This window comes from Apaloderma vittatum, unplaced genomic scaffold (assembly GCF_000703405.1).
Source record: "Apaloderma vittatum isolate BGI_N311 unplaced genomic scaffold, ASM70340v1 scaffold51, whole genome shotgun sequence".
In the NCBI taxonomy this organism is placed as follows: Eukaryota; Metazoa; Chordata; class Aves; order Trogoniformes; family Trogonidae; genus Apaloderma; species Apaloderma vittatum.
The window spans coordinates 26,254-43,557 of NW_009700611.1; the positions used below are offsets into that span (position 1 = coordinate 26,254).

General features: G+C 41.9%; 1 protein-coding gene across 1 annotated transcript in view; it reads left to right on the forward strand.

Annotated features, from left to right (window-relative positions):
- Nucleotides 1-880: 880 nt before the first annotated feature.
- ANO6 (anoctamin 6) overlaps nt 881-17,304 on the forward strand; it is a gene marked incomplete at its 5' end in the record, with an annotated part of 47,685 nt that continues 31,261 nt past the window's right edge. The window contains 2 exons of the mRNA XM_009878792.1: nt 881-957; nt 11,038-11,166. Of these exons, the coding sequence (XP_009877094.1) occupies nt 881-957; nt 11,038-11,166 (206 nt within the window). The remainder of the gene's footprint in view (nt 958-11,037; nt 11,167-17,304) is intronic.

Genomic DNA, 17,304 nt, shown 5'->3' on the forward strand with positions numbered 1-17,304 from the left:
CGCTTAAGCAGAAAACAGCCTTCTTCCTTCAGCTACTTGATGTTATCTTCAGCCTCAGGATATTATCTGACTTCTTCTTAAGACCTCAAAATATTTGTTTAGAAACTAAAACCAAGACCCTGCAGCAATTGTAGAGCTTCTGTAACTTATTTCCAGCAGCTTTATTAGGATGAATTTCTGTGTTATCTAGTGCTTGATCTGGTGGTCAGTTTTCCCAGGGTGCTTTATAATGGTATCTTGGAATGCTTCACAAGATCAATCTTTATTTTATGCTGTATTTTCAGGAAGTCAATTCAGTTTGCAGGTTGTTGGTTTTTAACAGGTATTAGGGAAATGTGGAGTGTGGGGAAGTGTGGAGTAAGTGGGACATCAATACACATAGAGCTTGTAGGTGTGTTATTAGGTTGTGTGAAAATCATACCTGTTACAGAGTGAATATTACAGCATCTCTGCCTGTATCACATGCATCCCAGAATCTCTGAAGAATTCTCTGGTACTGTTATTTGTACAGTCAGCATGAGCTAGGGTTATTTGTACAAGTGGAGCCAGTTCTGGTACCCTTATTCACTGAAAGATAAATATAACTATTGCTAGAATGTGGACAGAGTTTCTGAAACACTAAATAACACATACTAGTAAAGGTATGCTTTGCATCACTATGTCGTGCTCAGGATGACTGACTGTCATCCTGGCGAAATTTATGTTTTACTCTCTTACCACCTGGTGATTATAACTGAAGTGTGAGACAAGAACATTCTGTTTCTCGAACGCTAAATGAGTTTGTTAAAGTGGCTTCTCTGCAAACCAATAATAAAATATTTTACAAACCACCTACTACACAAAATGCTAAAATGTTTGAATTTTTTATGTTTATTTTTAGTCTTGGAACTGAACCAGGTGATTATTCCCACTTATGGAACTGTACCGGATCAGCAAAACCTTCATACTCCTGAATGGGTGGGTACTTCTTTTCGTTAGCTATGACTACCTGTAATTTTTTCTCTTACAGATATGCAATAGTCAGTAGCTGTTCCAGAAGACTAGCATTCCCTTGCATTTACGGTACGTGCAGTTCATCTGCATGACTGAATCTGAGTTACTGTGTCTCGGTTTCCCTAAAGGTACCTGAAGTCATTGACTCAAATATGAAAATGCAGGCTGATATAGGCACTGGACTCAATTAAAAGTGACCAATATATATTCCCTATAAACTGATACACACACATACATCACCTCTATGTAATTTTTATAGGATTTCTCTGTATGTGCATACAAGCATGTGTGGTTATGAACACACCCTACAAATAAACACACATACCCTGTACATTCATACACATCCAGATATTGGCTGACTTGTTTGTTCAAGATTCGGGTTTTTTTCAGAAAGCTGGGAAACGTCAAGAAATTCCCTACGCCAGTAAAAGACTGAAGTGGCAGGGAGAAAAAAGGGCTGGAGTTGTCTGTTCCCTTTATCTGAAGTTCAAGTTTCCCAGCTTGCCTAATGTTTTCTGCAGCTAACAAGACTTCTGGCTCTAGTTCAAGGTCCCCTGCCTCAGGTCTCATTTATCTCTAAGGGCTGGCCAATTGATCCCAGCAAGCCTTGCCATGGTACGTGCTTTGCCAATGTGATGCCCAGCCAGCATGCCATTAAGCCCAGTTTTATTTTTTCACCTAGAGTGTTAGAAGTGTGGTCTGCAGTTGCATAAGGAGATAGCTATAAGCCTTGATTTAAAAAGGTGTAAAATCATATATTTATCCTAAAGCAAATAGGGCAATCCATATAAATCAAAAAAAGCCTGTTCTCTATTTCATTACTCTAATGACAGATGTTAGTGTCACTGGCTTTGAGTGTGTATAGTTTGGCTTTTCTGTTCAAGCTACATCTACAAGTGGATTAGAAACAGGTTCAACAGTGTCAAGAATTGCCTGTTGACCAATTAATTTTGAGCACTGAAGAGCTTCCTGATGTTTTTCACAGAGAGAAGTCGTGCAAGAAAATACTTTAATGGAAAATCAAGTCTTGTGAGGAGTGTCTAGAGGAACTGGGGTTGTTTAGTCTGGAGAAGAGGAGGCTCAGGGAAGACCTCGTTGCTCTCTACAACTACCTGAAAGGCTGTTGTAGTGAGGTGGGTGTTGGTCTTTTCTCCCAAGTAACTAGCAATAGGATGAGAGTTGCCCAGGGAAGGTTTAGCTTAGGTATTGAAAAAAATTTCTTTACTGAAAAAGTAGTGAAGCACTGGAACAGGCTGCCTGTAGAAGTGGTGGAGTCGTTATCCCTAGAGGTGTTCAAAAAATGTGTAGATAATGGCACTTCGGGACAGGGTTTAGTGGTCGTGGTAGTGTTACAATAGTGGTTGGACTTGATGATCTTAGAGATCTTTTCCAACCCTAGTGATTAATGGTACCACCAAGTAATGAGAACCAGGGCTGGATCCCAGCCAGCCCTGTTCAAGGCACTGACTTTTAAACCTGTGTGTTTCCTTATTGCAGTCTACTAGATCCTACTCCAGGAATGACAACCTGCTACCGCTGCTACCAGTGATCCCTTTAGCTTGCACAGAGGAAGTCTGTTAGGACTGTGCAGGTCCAGGTCCTGCTGACTTCTCTGCCTGTAAAGGAATAAGTTGTTTTCTTTATATGACTAGGAGAACATACAGTACAATGGAAAATGAGCTAAAAAGTTAAAATATGCAAATCAAGCATTCGAATTCGGGGGACCGAATTAAGCCTGCTCTGTCTTATATGTAGATATTATGAATGGGGCAGTTTAGATGATTTATTTTTTGGCCTGGCCACCAAACAGAGAACTATTTTGATTCATATAAAACTGAAATGGGAAACAAAATCATAAAAGAAAGAGACAGAGGACTTCCATGGGGCAGTGCATTTTGAAAGCAGTGTAAATGAAGGGATAGATCACTCATCATTGCACCAAGGTGCACTGGAACCTTGGGGACCTGCTCTAGCAGCTTAGCTGGCAAAGTGCTTGTCATAGTTATGGGTCAGGGGCATTTGTTCTTGCCTCTGCTGTAGGAAACAGATACAGAAAGTACCACGAAATGAGTTTCCTTCTGGCAGCTGGATACCCTCTCCTCCCCTGACCCTGTCCCAGCATTTTGTGGCAGAGTGTTCTTCATTTGAAGCTACTTGGTCTCTGGAAAAAATATTTAAATGTTTTTTGGAGCATGAGATAGAACTAAGAGCTTCCATTTCCCAGCTGAGTGCCCTGACTAGGATGTTATAAAAATCCTTCTTGTGGTTCAATGAAATTTTTTTAATATATTTATATGAAGTGAAATAGCATCAAAACAGCTGGAATGTCATATACCTTGTGGTTAGAACAGCCTCCTCCAAGCAGTCTTGGTAGAACTTATTTTTATTTCTACTGAAAATCAACTGTCAAAATCAATTTTTATTTTTGGTTACTCGTGTTTACCAGCAGTTGTAATTTCGGCTCAGTTTTAGCAGTATCTTTTCCACACTGCTCCTTCTGTGTCAGGTCCTCCTCGTCAGCCACGGGGCAGTTTCAGTGCGTTGAAGGGGCCACAAAGATAAAATTGAGATCTACTGACTGTCTGTGAAATGAGTGATTGATTATAGTAGCTAGAAATGGAAGCTGAATAGGAAGCCTAACCATAAGCAATTTGAATAGAAGGGAAGTATTGTGCCTATTGTCTAAACTTAGGTCATGCTTTGCAGCTGGAAGTATTCTGAAAATTTGATTTGGTTCTGCAAGTCTTCCTGGAGTAGCCAAAACTAAGTTATTGGTCCTGTTCTTCTTGTGGTGCTGTCTCTAATTAGAGGATCACATGCTAAGTTTGCCACAATATCCCTGTCTCATTTGGCAGATAAGTAGGGCATTAATCCCCAGAAAAGCTCAAATAGTGTGAGCATGTTGTCTGTAGTACTTCAGCAAATTGTAAACGTGGCGAGAAGTCACAGGGAAAGAATGAAAGGCTCTCGCAACTAGAGAAACTGAGTTTGGTCCTAGAAATTGGATTTTATCCCTGCTCCTGCTACAGAATTTCTGTGCAAGACTTGCAAAGTTACATCCAGATTTTGTTTATTTCCTGAGTGTTAAAGGGCAACATCTGCAGCCCCTGTTTGCATTAGCTCAGGAGAGTCACATGTGGACCTGAAAGTGAGTGTATTGCTCGTTGAAGAGAGAGGATTGCTGAGCTCTCTGGGAAGATGTCACTGTCCTGGTGTCTCAAGCTGAAACTCCAAATTTACGAGGCAGTTTCAGAATTGATCCTAGATGCCTTATGTGATGACCATTAAAATGAGTGCTATACTGTTATTTTCTCTCCTGGGAGATCTTGTAAAATTAAATTTATCAACATTTGTAGAACGTGGAGATTCTATGAGGAGAGTACCACAGGCACAGTTAGGAGAAAATCCCCATTTTAAGCATTCGAGCTATCTAGATGAGGTATAACAAAAAAAGACACTGAATAAAGAAGATAACTACTACAAGGAGAAGTATGGCATGTGATGTGCATTAAAGTCATATATCATAAACAGTATGTACAAGGAAGACAGAACTCCGTATAGAGCATTAATTCAAGGCTTTTCTAGGTCTCAGGTGTTTCATTTCGCGTTTTTGTCTGCCTTACAGGTAGATGGTTTGAATTTGGATGTAACACTAAGATTTTTTTTTTTGAGACTCAACATCTGCAAACGGGAAGATAACTTCAAATTGCCTGTTAGTGCTGCCCCGCAAAGACAATTTCTGCAGCGAGAAGGCTTCGGGGAAGTCTGTAAAAGCAGATTTCCCAGCTCCTGCATCCCAAGAAAGGTGGGAGGTGCTGAAAAGCAGATTCTCAGCGGAGTACTCTCTTCACTTTGCTTTAAAAGAAAGGCCGTTTGGTCCCTCTCTGATCAGGAGTGACTGGAATTCCTCCTGCAACCAGCGGCAACCTGGCGCTCAGACAGGAAATCCAGTGGGTGTCTGGTCCAAACTTAGCTCAGGGGACAAGGCATCCTGATGCCTGGCCAGTTACCAACCGCTTGCTGCTGACAGAAGTGTATGACTGTAATGACACCCCGTATTTTTCTACTTTGTCCTTAGTTTATTTCAGTTTGTTACACGGCAAAAATTTCCTTGCCTGTTGAGGAAATGAAAAAATTAAAACCTTTCTTCTGATTAAGTCCTTGCTAATAATCTTCTTGCTAAAAGGAGAAATAGAAGAGTCCTCTGTTGTTATTAGCAAATACGAGTCACAAGGCAAAATGTTAAAGGCACAACGGTTTTATGGCCCTGTGGAGCCAAACCAACGTGATAGGAAAATAAACTTGCACCTTCCAGAAGTATCTTATGTATTAGGTACTATGTATTATGTATTATATATATCTTGTCTCTCCTGGAAGGAAATGCTTGTTTTGTTCTTAATGTCAGAAGGATGTGTCTATTGGTCATTCAAAACGTGGAGTGATAAAAGATTTTATTATATAGCTGTGATAGTAAGAGCTTTGTATTTTTGTAACATTTTCTTAAGATCACCTCAAAGCACTTCACAAATAATTATGTTTCGTGATCTCCTGGTAGTACAATTTGTTTCCTTTTTATTTACTTGATTTGAAGTTTCCTGAGGCCTGTAGAGAGAAATGACTGTGCCTCTAAACAGGCACTCTGAAATTTGCACCTACGTAAAACCCACAACTGAAGCGTAACCTGCGGGTCCCTGTAGGACTGTCACCGTGCCCTGGTGGGAGGATTTTTTGCAGGTACCTGTCAGCAGAGGCAATGGTACACAGGCTCTGCTCTCTTGTTTCCAAGTACCAATTTACTCCCTGGTTTGCTGCAGGAAGCTGTTTTGAAGCATATCTGAAAATTAGGTGAGGTCGCAGACGAGTGGTTTATCCCTCCAGTAATGATTACATTTGGTGCTATTGACAGTCACACCAAAGGCTCCTGGGGATGAAATATAAAGCACTTCTTTTATCCTTCCAGTTAGATAAGCCATTCCTGCAAAATCTCTTATTATTTAAAAAAAAAAAATCAGCTTACGATACTGTGCTTGTTCAGGGTGTAGTAAACAATAAATAATGCAATTCCTGTGCTCATATTTTTCTTGTCTCTGTACTGCCCTTCCCACCATAATCCCCTCTGAATGTTAACAACATAATGCCCAGAGAAGCCTGGAAGATGAAGACGAGATTCTTCACAACGTCGTTTTTCCTCCCCTGGCAGGGAGCATTGCCGTTGCTGAAGGGAGCTTCCCACTAGCATGGTCTCCTTTCAGCTTCTGCTGCAGCCTTCGCATGTAGCCATGGCTACGGCAACGGTCTCAAGAGTAAGATGTGGCACTTCCCCTTAGATACCAGCAAACCTGGTTATCTACGCACGGTCTTCTCCTTCCTGAGGAGCTCTGAGTCACGGGGCTGAGAGTTGGTTCCATGATGTGGTCGCTTGAAGCCAAACCAGTTACTTCAGCCCTTACCCCGCGTGGAAGGCCAAGCTTGTCTTCACCCCTTGTCCCTTCTCCAGGTACCACTCTGTCCTGGGGGCTGGGAGGGCAGATGCTGTTTACGGATGACTGGTTGTGCTGGAGCTCAGGAAGTTCCTTATTCCCTTGCCGAGGCGGTGGCAGGGGGTCTGGTGTCAGGGAGGATGAACAGAAGATGTGTAAGCAGGGATGTGCATGGCAGAGGACTGCTCAGGGCGATGTCAAAGGGGAGTGTCAGGAGGACGGAGCCAGGCTCTTTTCAGCGACGTCTGATGACAGGGCAAGGGACAATGGGTACAAGCTGGAACATAGGAGGTTCCACAAAAATATCAGAAAAAGCTTCTTCCCTGTGGGGGTGACAGAGCCCTGGCACAGGCTGCCCAGGGAGGTTGTGGAGTTTCCTTCTCTGGAAACATTCAAAACCCACCTGGACGCGTTCCTGTGTGACCTACTATAGGTGATCCTACTCTGGCAAGAGGGCTGGACTAGATGATCTTTTGAGGTCCCTTCCAGCCCCTGGCATTCTGTGACTCTGTGATTCTGTGCCTGCGTCAGTGTGGCACTTCCCAGCTCCAGCAGGATCCTGCAGGCCATGTGTATGTCCTCTGAGAGGGAGGACCCAAGCAGTGGGTCTGTAGAAGAATTTGATGCCAAAGTGGTGATGTCTGCATTATACCCATTCCTGGGCTTTTTGTTACTTCAGACGACCTCCAGCCTCATTCCTTGGAGCGAAGAGCCACTGATGCTCAGCTGGTCTGACCCTGCTCTGAAATGAAATACAGAGGTACACCCACATGAATGTGGCCGTACCACCTCTAGACTAGCCCACATAGGTGTGACCTTAGTGTTAAAAACCCTACTCTCCTTCGGATTCCTTCTGTTAATAAAACAGATATTAGTTCCCCGTCTCTCAGTGGTAGGCAAACAGTTGATTGTACAACACTTGGAGAGTTCAGAAGCGCTGAGGATTCTGTGCTAAATATAATTAGTATTTTACAGCTAAATGTATTGTATTTTTATATTTATTAATGGTGTTAATCAATATTAACCTGCTGTCCACTAGGGTATCATTATAACATTAGAGTGCACAACCAATTGCCTTCATCAGTACTTAAAATGTGATTATGCTGAGGCTTAGAAAATAAGATAGTGCAGTAGATAAACTCTGTGTTTGGTTCTTACAAAACAAAGAGGTATCAATGGGCCTGTTCATTATTTTGGGTTATAATTACCTACCAATATTTAAGAAAAAATATATATCGGAATTTCAGCCCCTTTAAGTTATGTCTCTATGCACATAAGCTTGTGTGCATTTGTATGATAATAACATTTGTAATACTGTCAGATAATATTACATATTTTTTTAAAAATAAACATTGTCTCAAAGGAATTATTAACTTCAGAGTGTGCACATCTTTTTGTTTTCCAGTCCTGTATTTCCCCTGGTAATTATGTTGAATATTATATGATTTTTTCATTGCAAACTATCCAGTCGGGTTTACAAGATAAACCACACAGTTCATGTAGCTGTCAGAACATTAACTATTACATTCCCATTTGCATTTTACTTCTTACTTTTAATTGAGCAACATTTAATGTTACATTACAATTTATTTGTGCGGGTTCTAATCTTGATCTCTAAAGTATTCAGTCTTAATGAGTCAATTCTCTATTCTTTATTGATGTATAAGGTGTCTATGCAGAGGTCAATTAAACAATGCCCTTGTGATTAGAAGCAGATTACTTTTAAGAAGTTAGCTTCCAAAGTGTGAACTTCCATGTCTGGATTCAAGCAGCCTAATACTGATTAATTTTTCATCTATATTCCATTATATATATATGCATGGTTTGATACATGTATTTATAGAAGGGGGGGATGTAGGGTAACATGTATATACATGTATTATACTGTGAATGAAATCATATATGTAGATAAATTAATGAGTCAGAATACTGATTAAGGGGATTTGATACATGTATTTATAGAAGGGGGGGGGTGTAGGGTAACATGTATATACATGTATACTCCTGTGAATGAAATCATATATGTAGGTAAATTAATGAGTCAGAATACTGATTAAGGGGCATTCTTTGTGTTTAGTTATTGACAATCCAGTTAAACCGGTTATCGCTAAGCTACATACGAGTTTTATATGCTTAAAGGAGACTACGTTTAAAGGAAAACTATTTAAATTATTAAGTTATGTGATCACATAGTATGATAAAAACTTGTTAGATCAAAACTTGATCTCTTGTTTGCTCTCTGCTGTTTCTGCCTTCTCTGTCCAGTGAGTAGGTCATACAGGAAAAGGAGCTAAAATCTGTAGTGAAAAAACCTCAAAGCTATTGCTACTATTTCTGTGCTTTCAAGTGCTTGAGCTTCACAGCTAAACTCTTGTCTCTTTAAATAGAAGTTATAACGCGGTTTCTAAGATTCAAAAGACAAAGAAGCCCAATTAAAAATCCTTCTGGTTTATGCAGTGGCGACACTTCCCCTGCTTATTCATTATCACAAGGCTCTGTGTTTACACCATTGCGACACGGAGCAATTTTATCCCTGGCCAGAGTCTGCCGGGGTGCCAGGGGAGAGCTGAGGCTGTGAGGCTGGAGATGGTCACAGCAGGGCTGCTTTTTCCACCCCTGTTCAGTCCTCAGCAGGAGGAAAACTTGTCAGGGTCAGATCTGATTGCTTATGGGACTATGCCAACTCAAGTTCTCAAGAACTTAGAAATTCACATCCATGACTTGCTTTGGGTGATATTCAGTGTCATTGGGGTCTGGTGATGCCATCTGAAAGTTTAAAACATTTTTTTTTCCCTAAAACTTTGCTCATGGTGTGCAGCTGTATGTTGATTTAGTGATTGCCTAGGTAGTTTCTGAATCCTAGGCCAGGTTGTGAAACTAACATAGAATATATGTGTATAATGGCCATATGTCAGCATATATATATATATTTACATATATATATATAAATATAGGCATGTATGCATGTATGTATGTCAGCAGCTGCTTGCTGTCAGGTTTGTCACAAATCCCTGGGCACAGGTGGGATTCAAAAAGAACTATTCTAACCGAGAATCTGCTCAAACAGAAGCAAATAAGCTAACAGGAGCTCTTTGCAGCAGATCTCAGCCTTCACACATACAACATAAAAAAAAACCCCAGTGAGTTTAAACTCCCCTGAGTTTATTTAAAATATGGAAATTTTGTCATAATTATGGGGAGACACATCTTGGTTGACTGTTTTGACTCAGCCAAAAAACAGTAACAAAATAGTCTACAGGGAGAGGTTGAGAACAAAACTCTTGGGAAATTTTGTTTTGGAAACACTGACACATGTGGTTCTTAAAACACTGTGTGCTCCCTGGAACTGGGGTGCTCCTGGCTGCAGACTGGCATCCTTCTTGGTTTTATCACAGTGGAAGACCAACTGTTTCAATCTGCACCTGAGGGGTCTGTGACACTATAACCACATTTCCACATGTCTTTCTATGGATCAGATATCCCAGAACTCCCAAAACTGGACCTGTCACCCCTCATGAAGTTTGGTTTGCTCTGACAGGGAGATTTCAGGGATAGGACATCTGGGAATCTTTTCTGTGTCCCCAAAGGCACAGCCATCTGGAAGCCAAGGCTTCTCCGTGGTTCTATATGGGAGTCTTGCCAGCTTTGGAGATCTTACCATCTGTAATGCAATGCTGAGTCCCATTTCAGAAATTTGCTATCTATCAGCTATAGTGGCACTGCCCTCATTAACGCCATGGATGGATTTGGCCAAGTACATTAGAGCTAGGTATTCATTACCTGACGATTCTGATAACATTGCAGCTACCTTACCTGGAAGGAGGGATTGTTACATATGCTAGTACCCTCAGAGTACTCTAAGAAACTACAAAATCATTATTTGAGCATTCAGGTTCCCCTGTCATCAATGTGTCTGCATCATTTCACACATGAAATAACACATTAAGATGTTATTAGTGGATATGACAATCTATCCTACATTCCTCCGGGGAGTAGATAACGGCTTGTGGATATATTACTCCTTCTGATTTTGGCATATATTATAACATGATGGATGTGTGGCGTAGAACAATATTTTTTGCTTGCTAAGATGTTGCGAATGTAAGGGGAAATAAATCCACATAGGATGTGTCCATTCTGAGAGTTCATCTGTAGCCTGATCATGTTTGTTCTCTGGGCAATGGTGGGTTTTGATATTAGGGTGCATGAAACCACTGGGCATTTTGTTTTGGTGGGTTTTTTTTTTAATTGCAGAGGTGCTTAAACTTCTATCAGGTAAGGGGACAGATGGGAATGTGCTAATTCTGTGACTCCCATCAGGCAAAAACATATCTTGTCTCTTGCATACAGACTATCTAACATCGTATCCATGATGGTATGCAAATTACTTGACAGATGCATTATGTGGGAATGGTGCTGTGTCCCGATGCTCCTCTGGTAAATGTGTGGTAAATGAGTTTGACATGTTGAATTTCTCTGGTCACTGAAATATTGTGTCGTGGGTAGCAAGAAAGGAACCAACAAATAATGTTCTTTATATTAACATATCCTACCTGCCTTCCAGGCTGAGTTTGATGATAAGCCTGACTCCTTGTTCTTCAGCGACGGGCAGCGAAGAATTGACTTTGTTTTGGTGTATGAAGATGAAAGCAAAAAAATGACTCATAAGAGGAGTGATCGTAAAAAGCAAAAGGTAAGTTATTTTTTGTATAAATCTGAATCATTTGTTGGGTGTTAAGAGCAGTGGGCAGAAAGGACAGAACCTTCACCCAGAAGGGCAATGGCATTGCTCTGTCTTGGTACTGCTCGTGGGAGCTGGGAGACTGAAACCCATCAAACTGAGTGGGGAACAGGGATGAGCTCAAGCCAGTAGACTGCTGTGTAAATGTGCTAGGTGACCCCAGAATATCCTCCTGGGACGAAACCCTTCAGAAGATATAAGCAGAAAAATGTTGGTATCGATTTCCCAGTTAGAATTATAGAGACACCAAGATCTTCAGACTAGGGCAATTTTCTGTACCTACAGTGACTGAATTGGGCCCCTAGTGGACTTTGGTGTTAAAATCAGGGTATTCAGAGGAACTGGTAGAAGGAGGCAGCTGAGCAGGTGCTCCAGATCACAGTTATGAACATAACTGCTGATATTCTGCCCAGTAAAGTACTTAAGGAAGTTGTTTATGGGAAATAACTACATGTCACTTTGCTACGAGAATTTCTCCCTGTACCACTCCTCCCCTTGACACTTCAACAGCTTGGCCCTCCCTAAGGACGTTGCAAAAATTTTTTTGACTCAAGCCAGTAACTGCTTGATGCTCCTTAGCAACTATCATTGATAATCAAAGATTTTTTTAAGTATTATTTTTTTAATTGTTTCAGTAGTTCTGTCACTGAAGTACATTCATCGTGGCACCCAGGGCCACAAAAACAAGCTCAGCCATGTCACTGAGCTCTTTTAATTGAGAACTGCCTGAGAAATATCCATCCACAGGCCTACAGCCCTCTTGGTATCTGCATTCTCCCATCCACCCACTTCCTTCTCTGATTTAGCAACTCTCCATATTCCAGCAACAGCCTCTGGTAGAAACAGGCAAGGACAAAGATATCACTGAAAGCAGCTCATACACAAATAATGATTTGCAGTTAGGAAAGAGAAGAGTAGGAGTAAAAAGGCCTGTAGCTAAGCTGGTTGATATTCATTACACAGTGTTGTCATTGGCATTAACGGGGCAGCCATAAGGAATGTCATTAGTAGGGCTTGCAGGAGTCCTGCAGTGGGTGGATGTTGCATTACACATAATCACAGGATCAGCAATAAAAATTAATTGAAAGAGGTAATTAGAATCAAAAAGCTGCCCCTTTGGAAACAATTGTTTTTATCAATTAGCATTTTACATTTATGTTTGTAATATTTGGCCATCACCCAAATGTACTTAAAAACATAATGAGTGTCTTTTCCAAACAGTGATGGAAATTAAATGTGAGCAACGGAGTAGTATTTTTAGTGCAGCATTAATGTTAGGACGTGAGCCAGAACAAAACCATGAATTGGTTGGACTCGATAATCTTAAAGGTCTTTTCCAATCTAGGCGATCCTGTGATTCTGTGAATAATTAGACCGGGAGATTGTGGGTAATGCACTCAGTGCTTGCAAATAAAAGTTCAAAGGCCTCAGTCCTACAGAGATCTGCAGCCACACAGAATCTGTGGTGTGCTGAGGAAGGGGGCGCATCTACCTGCACGCAACAAATGTGAGAACGAGACTATGGGAGACTTAATGATCAGACAAGGCGAAGAGCTGGTGGCTGGGGAGCAGTTCTGTGGAAGAAGCCCTCATGGCCTTGGTGGCCTGGAAGCTGAACAAGAGCCAGCTGTGTGGCCAGGCAGCAAAGTGGATGCCAAAGACTGTGCAGACAGAAGTACAGCCAGGAGATTGAGACATGTGACTGGCATGATGTGAGTGTGTCAGAAGAAGGCTGAGAACAGCGGTGATAGCAGTTTTCAGAGCTAAGATTTCCACAGATGGGAAGAATCTGAAGCTGTAGGGGTGCTGTGGAAGGCGTAGGCAAGAATTTTGGTAGCAGGAACGCATACAGTGCTGGAAGGGTGTTAGAAAGCATAGCAAGAGCCAAGGATGAAGAAGTGGCCATTACAGAGGACTTCCAGAGGCAAGAACAAAGGATCCAAGTGTGATGACGCTGAGCTGGAGAGCTAATGAAAAAATCCAAAGCTGTCCACAAAACAGACAAAACGTCACACATAAGGTAAAGTACCAGAGGGCACTGAAAGGTGGAGAAAGAAGAGGGAGCAAGGAGAGGATTTTGTTCAATGGGTCTGTCACATCAGCTGCAATGAGTCAGAGTCTTAACCAAGCCCCTGTGATACAACTCGGAAGTACTGGCTCCCTCTTTCCAGTACCTCACACACAGGTGTCATCAGTTTAGAAATGCATTTCTTCTTTCTGTTGTTGGAGAATCAGTCTTTTAAAATGTAAATGGACATAAGCTTTCTAATTTTTTGGGATGGGTTAGGTGCAGGTCAGCTGCAAGCACACAAACACATTAGTCATCTCAAAGACAAGCCAGTCCTTCATCTCACTTGAGATCACTTTCTGTGCCAGTGGAGGAAGCTGCATGTGCTGCAAATCTTCGTTCCCTAAGCAAATGCTGCACAGACATTGGCAGCCCAGGTAACATTTTAATTCCTGCACCTCTTCCCAAGCAGGATGCAGGACACTGCCTTGGGACCTACCTCACGTTCATGCTAGGTGTGAAAGGAGAGAAACTCAGAAGTAACGAAGAAATAAATGTGAAGAGAATATTTGAAAAGAATAAACAAAACACATATAGAATCATAGAATCATAGAACAATTCAGGTTGGAAAAGACCCTTGGGATCATCGAGTCCAACCATTGACCCTACACTACAAGTTTACCCCTAAACCATATCGCCCAACACTACATCTAAACAACACTTGAACACATCCAGGGATGGCGACTCAACCACCTCCCTAGGCAGTCTATTCCAGTGTCTGACCACTCTTTCTGTGAAGAATTTCTTCCTAATGTCCAGCCTAAACTTGCCCTGTAGCAACTTGCAACCATTCCCTCTGATTCTGTCCCTAATTACCTGTGAGAAGAGACCAGCACCAACCTCTCTACAATGTCCTTTCAAGTAATTGTAGAGCATGATGAGATCCCCTCTCAGCCTCCTCTTCGTCAAACTGAATAGATCCAGCTCCCTCAATCGCTCCTCATATGTCTGAGAAGGAAGGGAAGATGCCATTAACAGAACCGTTTTGCATCCTTGGAATTTCAGGGAAAGAATTAACATTTTGGCCTACCACTGTTCCCAGAACGTGTGGGGGTGATGCAGCCCAAGATATACACAGGTTTCATTCATCAGTGTTGGCATAAAACCTACTTGATAGCTTGTCTTTGCTGACAGTGTTGTTTATTTGGTCGTATTTTTTTCTGGGACAAATGACTTCTACCCTTGTGATGAAATACAACCAAAATAAAGAATATTGCCATTTACTATCAGTTTTTAATACTACATGCATCATTGTCTCTGATCAATGATGAACCAAAAATGCCAAATTTTATAAGCAATATCTTGTGTAATTCAAGGTGCTTTAAGCTTGAATAGGTTTCTTGCTCATGCTACTCTTTCTTTGACTCCCCTGACAGTTTTACAGAGTCATTATACAGAGCTTTATTGTGCACAGAATGTGGAAACTCCAGCTTTTTAAAGAATAGCAGATCCAGTGATGTCTGCTCTGATAGGGCGAAATCCTTACCTCACTGAGGTCAGTAGCAAGATCTCCACTGGCCAGGTGCAACGTTCCAGGTCTGTGAAATGTGGGAGCCAGGAATGTGGTCATTGGGACAAATTCTGTCTGACATGCACAGTGCCTCACCTGGTTGCATGATGTGGAAATCAGGGCAGAATTTAAATAGCTGGTAGGTATGTATAGATCTACATTTCTGAAGTGAAAAGTTTTGGGTGCTGCATTGGGTAGTTTTGCACGATGCTGGGTGGAGACAAGTCCCCACATGCTTACTGAACTTAGTCAGAAAGATCTGAAAATCAGACCTGAACCTAGATGTCCAGTTTACTGGATTCAGGGCAACAGGGCACAAATCTATCTCTTCTTCTGCAGCAAGAGGAGAATCTAGTCCTGGGACCATCGTTATATTTGATTTGAATTGCTTTCTCTCCTTTTTCCAAAAAAATTGCATGAGTGTAACTGAGAAAATAGTCCAGCATTAATTTGTATTACTTAGCAGTGTTCTTGGGAAAACATCTCAAAACACAGAAGGAAATAACTAAAAACATGTGGGTGAAATAGGAGGAACAAAAATACGGGATTCTGAAGCTCTTGGAGATTGTCCTGGTTTGAGCTAAACAGAACCAATTCTGTTTTGTGATTTTACTTTTCAATTCAGCCTCTTCTAAGAGGCTGCACATTCTGAAGTCAGCAGTGTGTTTCTGCAGACAGTGCCTGCTACTAGAAGTGATAACTCCTGATGTTTGTAATTACTGACAGGGATTGGGATGCAGAAAAGCTCTTGCTTATACTTGCTCCTATAGTGACCAAGGTCACTGCTGGATCTTGTGTAACACCTTGGAGGTGCCAGGAAGTGAAAAGGGTCACAAGGAAGTAAAATGTTAAACCTCCAGTGGGGAACAGACAGCACAGGTGACCAAAAAAGTATTCCATTCCATATACATCGTATTTAGTATAAAGCTGAGGGATCACACAGTTCTCTTCTTCAATGGCCAGCGTCTGAGGAGGACTCTGTGCCTCCTGTTCAGTCTTCTGCCTTTGATCCCGATCCTGAGTTCCTGATTCCACCTCCTGTATCTGGTTCCCCTCTGCCGCTGAGCCTGGGGCTGGCCCAGTGCCACCTGCTCTGCAGCATCAGTGGGGGTTGCTATCAGGCAGACACTCAGATTTTGTATCAGTTTTGTATGTATTTGTATGTATTTCATTGGTTTAGTTTTCTTTTCCAACCCATAACTCTCTGCCTCATTCCCTTTCCCTTCCATTTTGGGGAAGGAGAGGAGTTAGAGAGCATCTGTCAGCGTTTAGTGGCCCAGCCCTAACCCTCGTCAGAGATACACAGTGGTGCTGTGCTTCTCTCATTTTTATGTGTTTTTGAAATACAGTTTAAAGGAAGCAAAATCCAAGTAATGAAAGTACTGTCCTAGTGGACAGTGAGTTGTCTATGGGACAGCAATGTGCCCTTATGGCCAGGAGGGCCAATGGGATCCTGGGGCTGCATTAAGAAAAGTGTGTCCAGCAGGTCTAGGCAGGTTCTCCTCCCCCTCTACTCTGCCCTGCTGAGACCACACCTGGAATACTGTGTCCAGTTTTGGGTTCCCCAGTTCAAGAGAGACAGGGACCCACTGGAGAGAGTCCAACGGAGAGCTACAAGGATGATTAAGGGACTTGAACATCTCTCCTGTGAAGAGAGACTGAGAGAACTGGGGTTGTTCAGCCTTGAAAGGAGATGGCTGAGAGGGGACCTTATTAACGTATGGAAATATCTGAGGGGTGGGTGTCAAGGGGAAGGAGACAATCTCTTCTCAGTGGTGCCCAGCAACAGAACAAGGATTAATGGGTTTAAGTTAGGACATAGGAAGTTCCACCTCAACATGAGGAGAAACTTCTTTATTGTGAGGGTGACAGAGCCCTGGCACAGGCTGCCCAGAGAGATTGTGGAGTCTCCTTCTCTGGAGACTTTCAAAACCCACCTGGACATGTTCCTGTGTGGCTGCCCTAGGGGATCCTGCTCTGGCAGGGGGGTTGGACTAGATGATCTCTAGAGGTCCCTTCCAACCCCTAACATGTCATGATTCTGTGAATCTATGAAATGACATCCTCATGGAAGTTTCTAACATAATTTACAGAGCCAGACGTTAGCAGATAAGGTTTATATGCAACTTAATTCAAACCCCAAACCATTTTAGGTTGGTATATAATTAATTTTGCAAGCACTAAAAAATTCAAACTGTCAGGAGCAGATTCCAGAAACTGTACCTTGCAAGCAATTGAAATCTCTGCCTACAGCATGTTTTTTAAATCTCCATTTTATGTACCCTATTTCTCAGGATATGTTACCATCATAATAGAAATTAAATATCACCAGTCTTTCTGAGAATGCTCCAAAGTGCTAGTTTTATCTGTTGGGGTCCTCAAGGATCTCACTGTTGAAAGTTAAAGGGTCAATGCCAGAAAGGTGAATTCAAAATCAATCAATGCAGAACGTCATTCTAGTCCATCTGCTTCCCCCCAACAGAAATCAACAAGACTGTCAGTAATTTAAGCA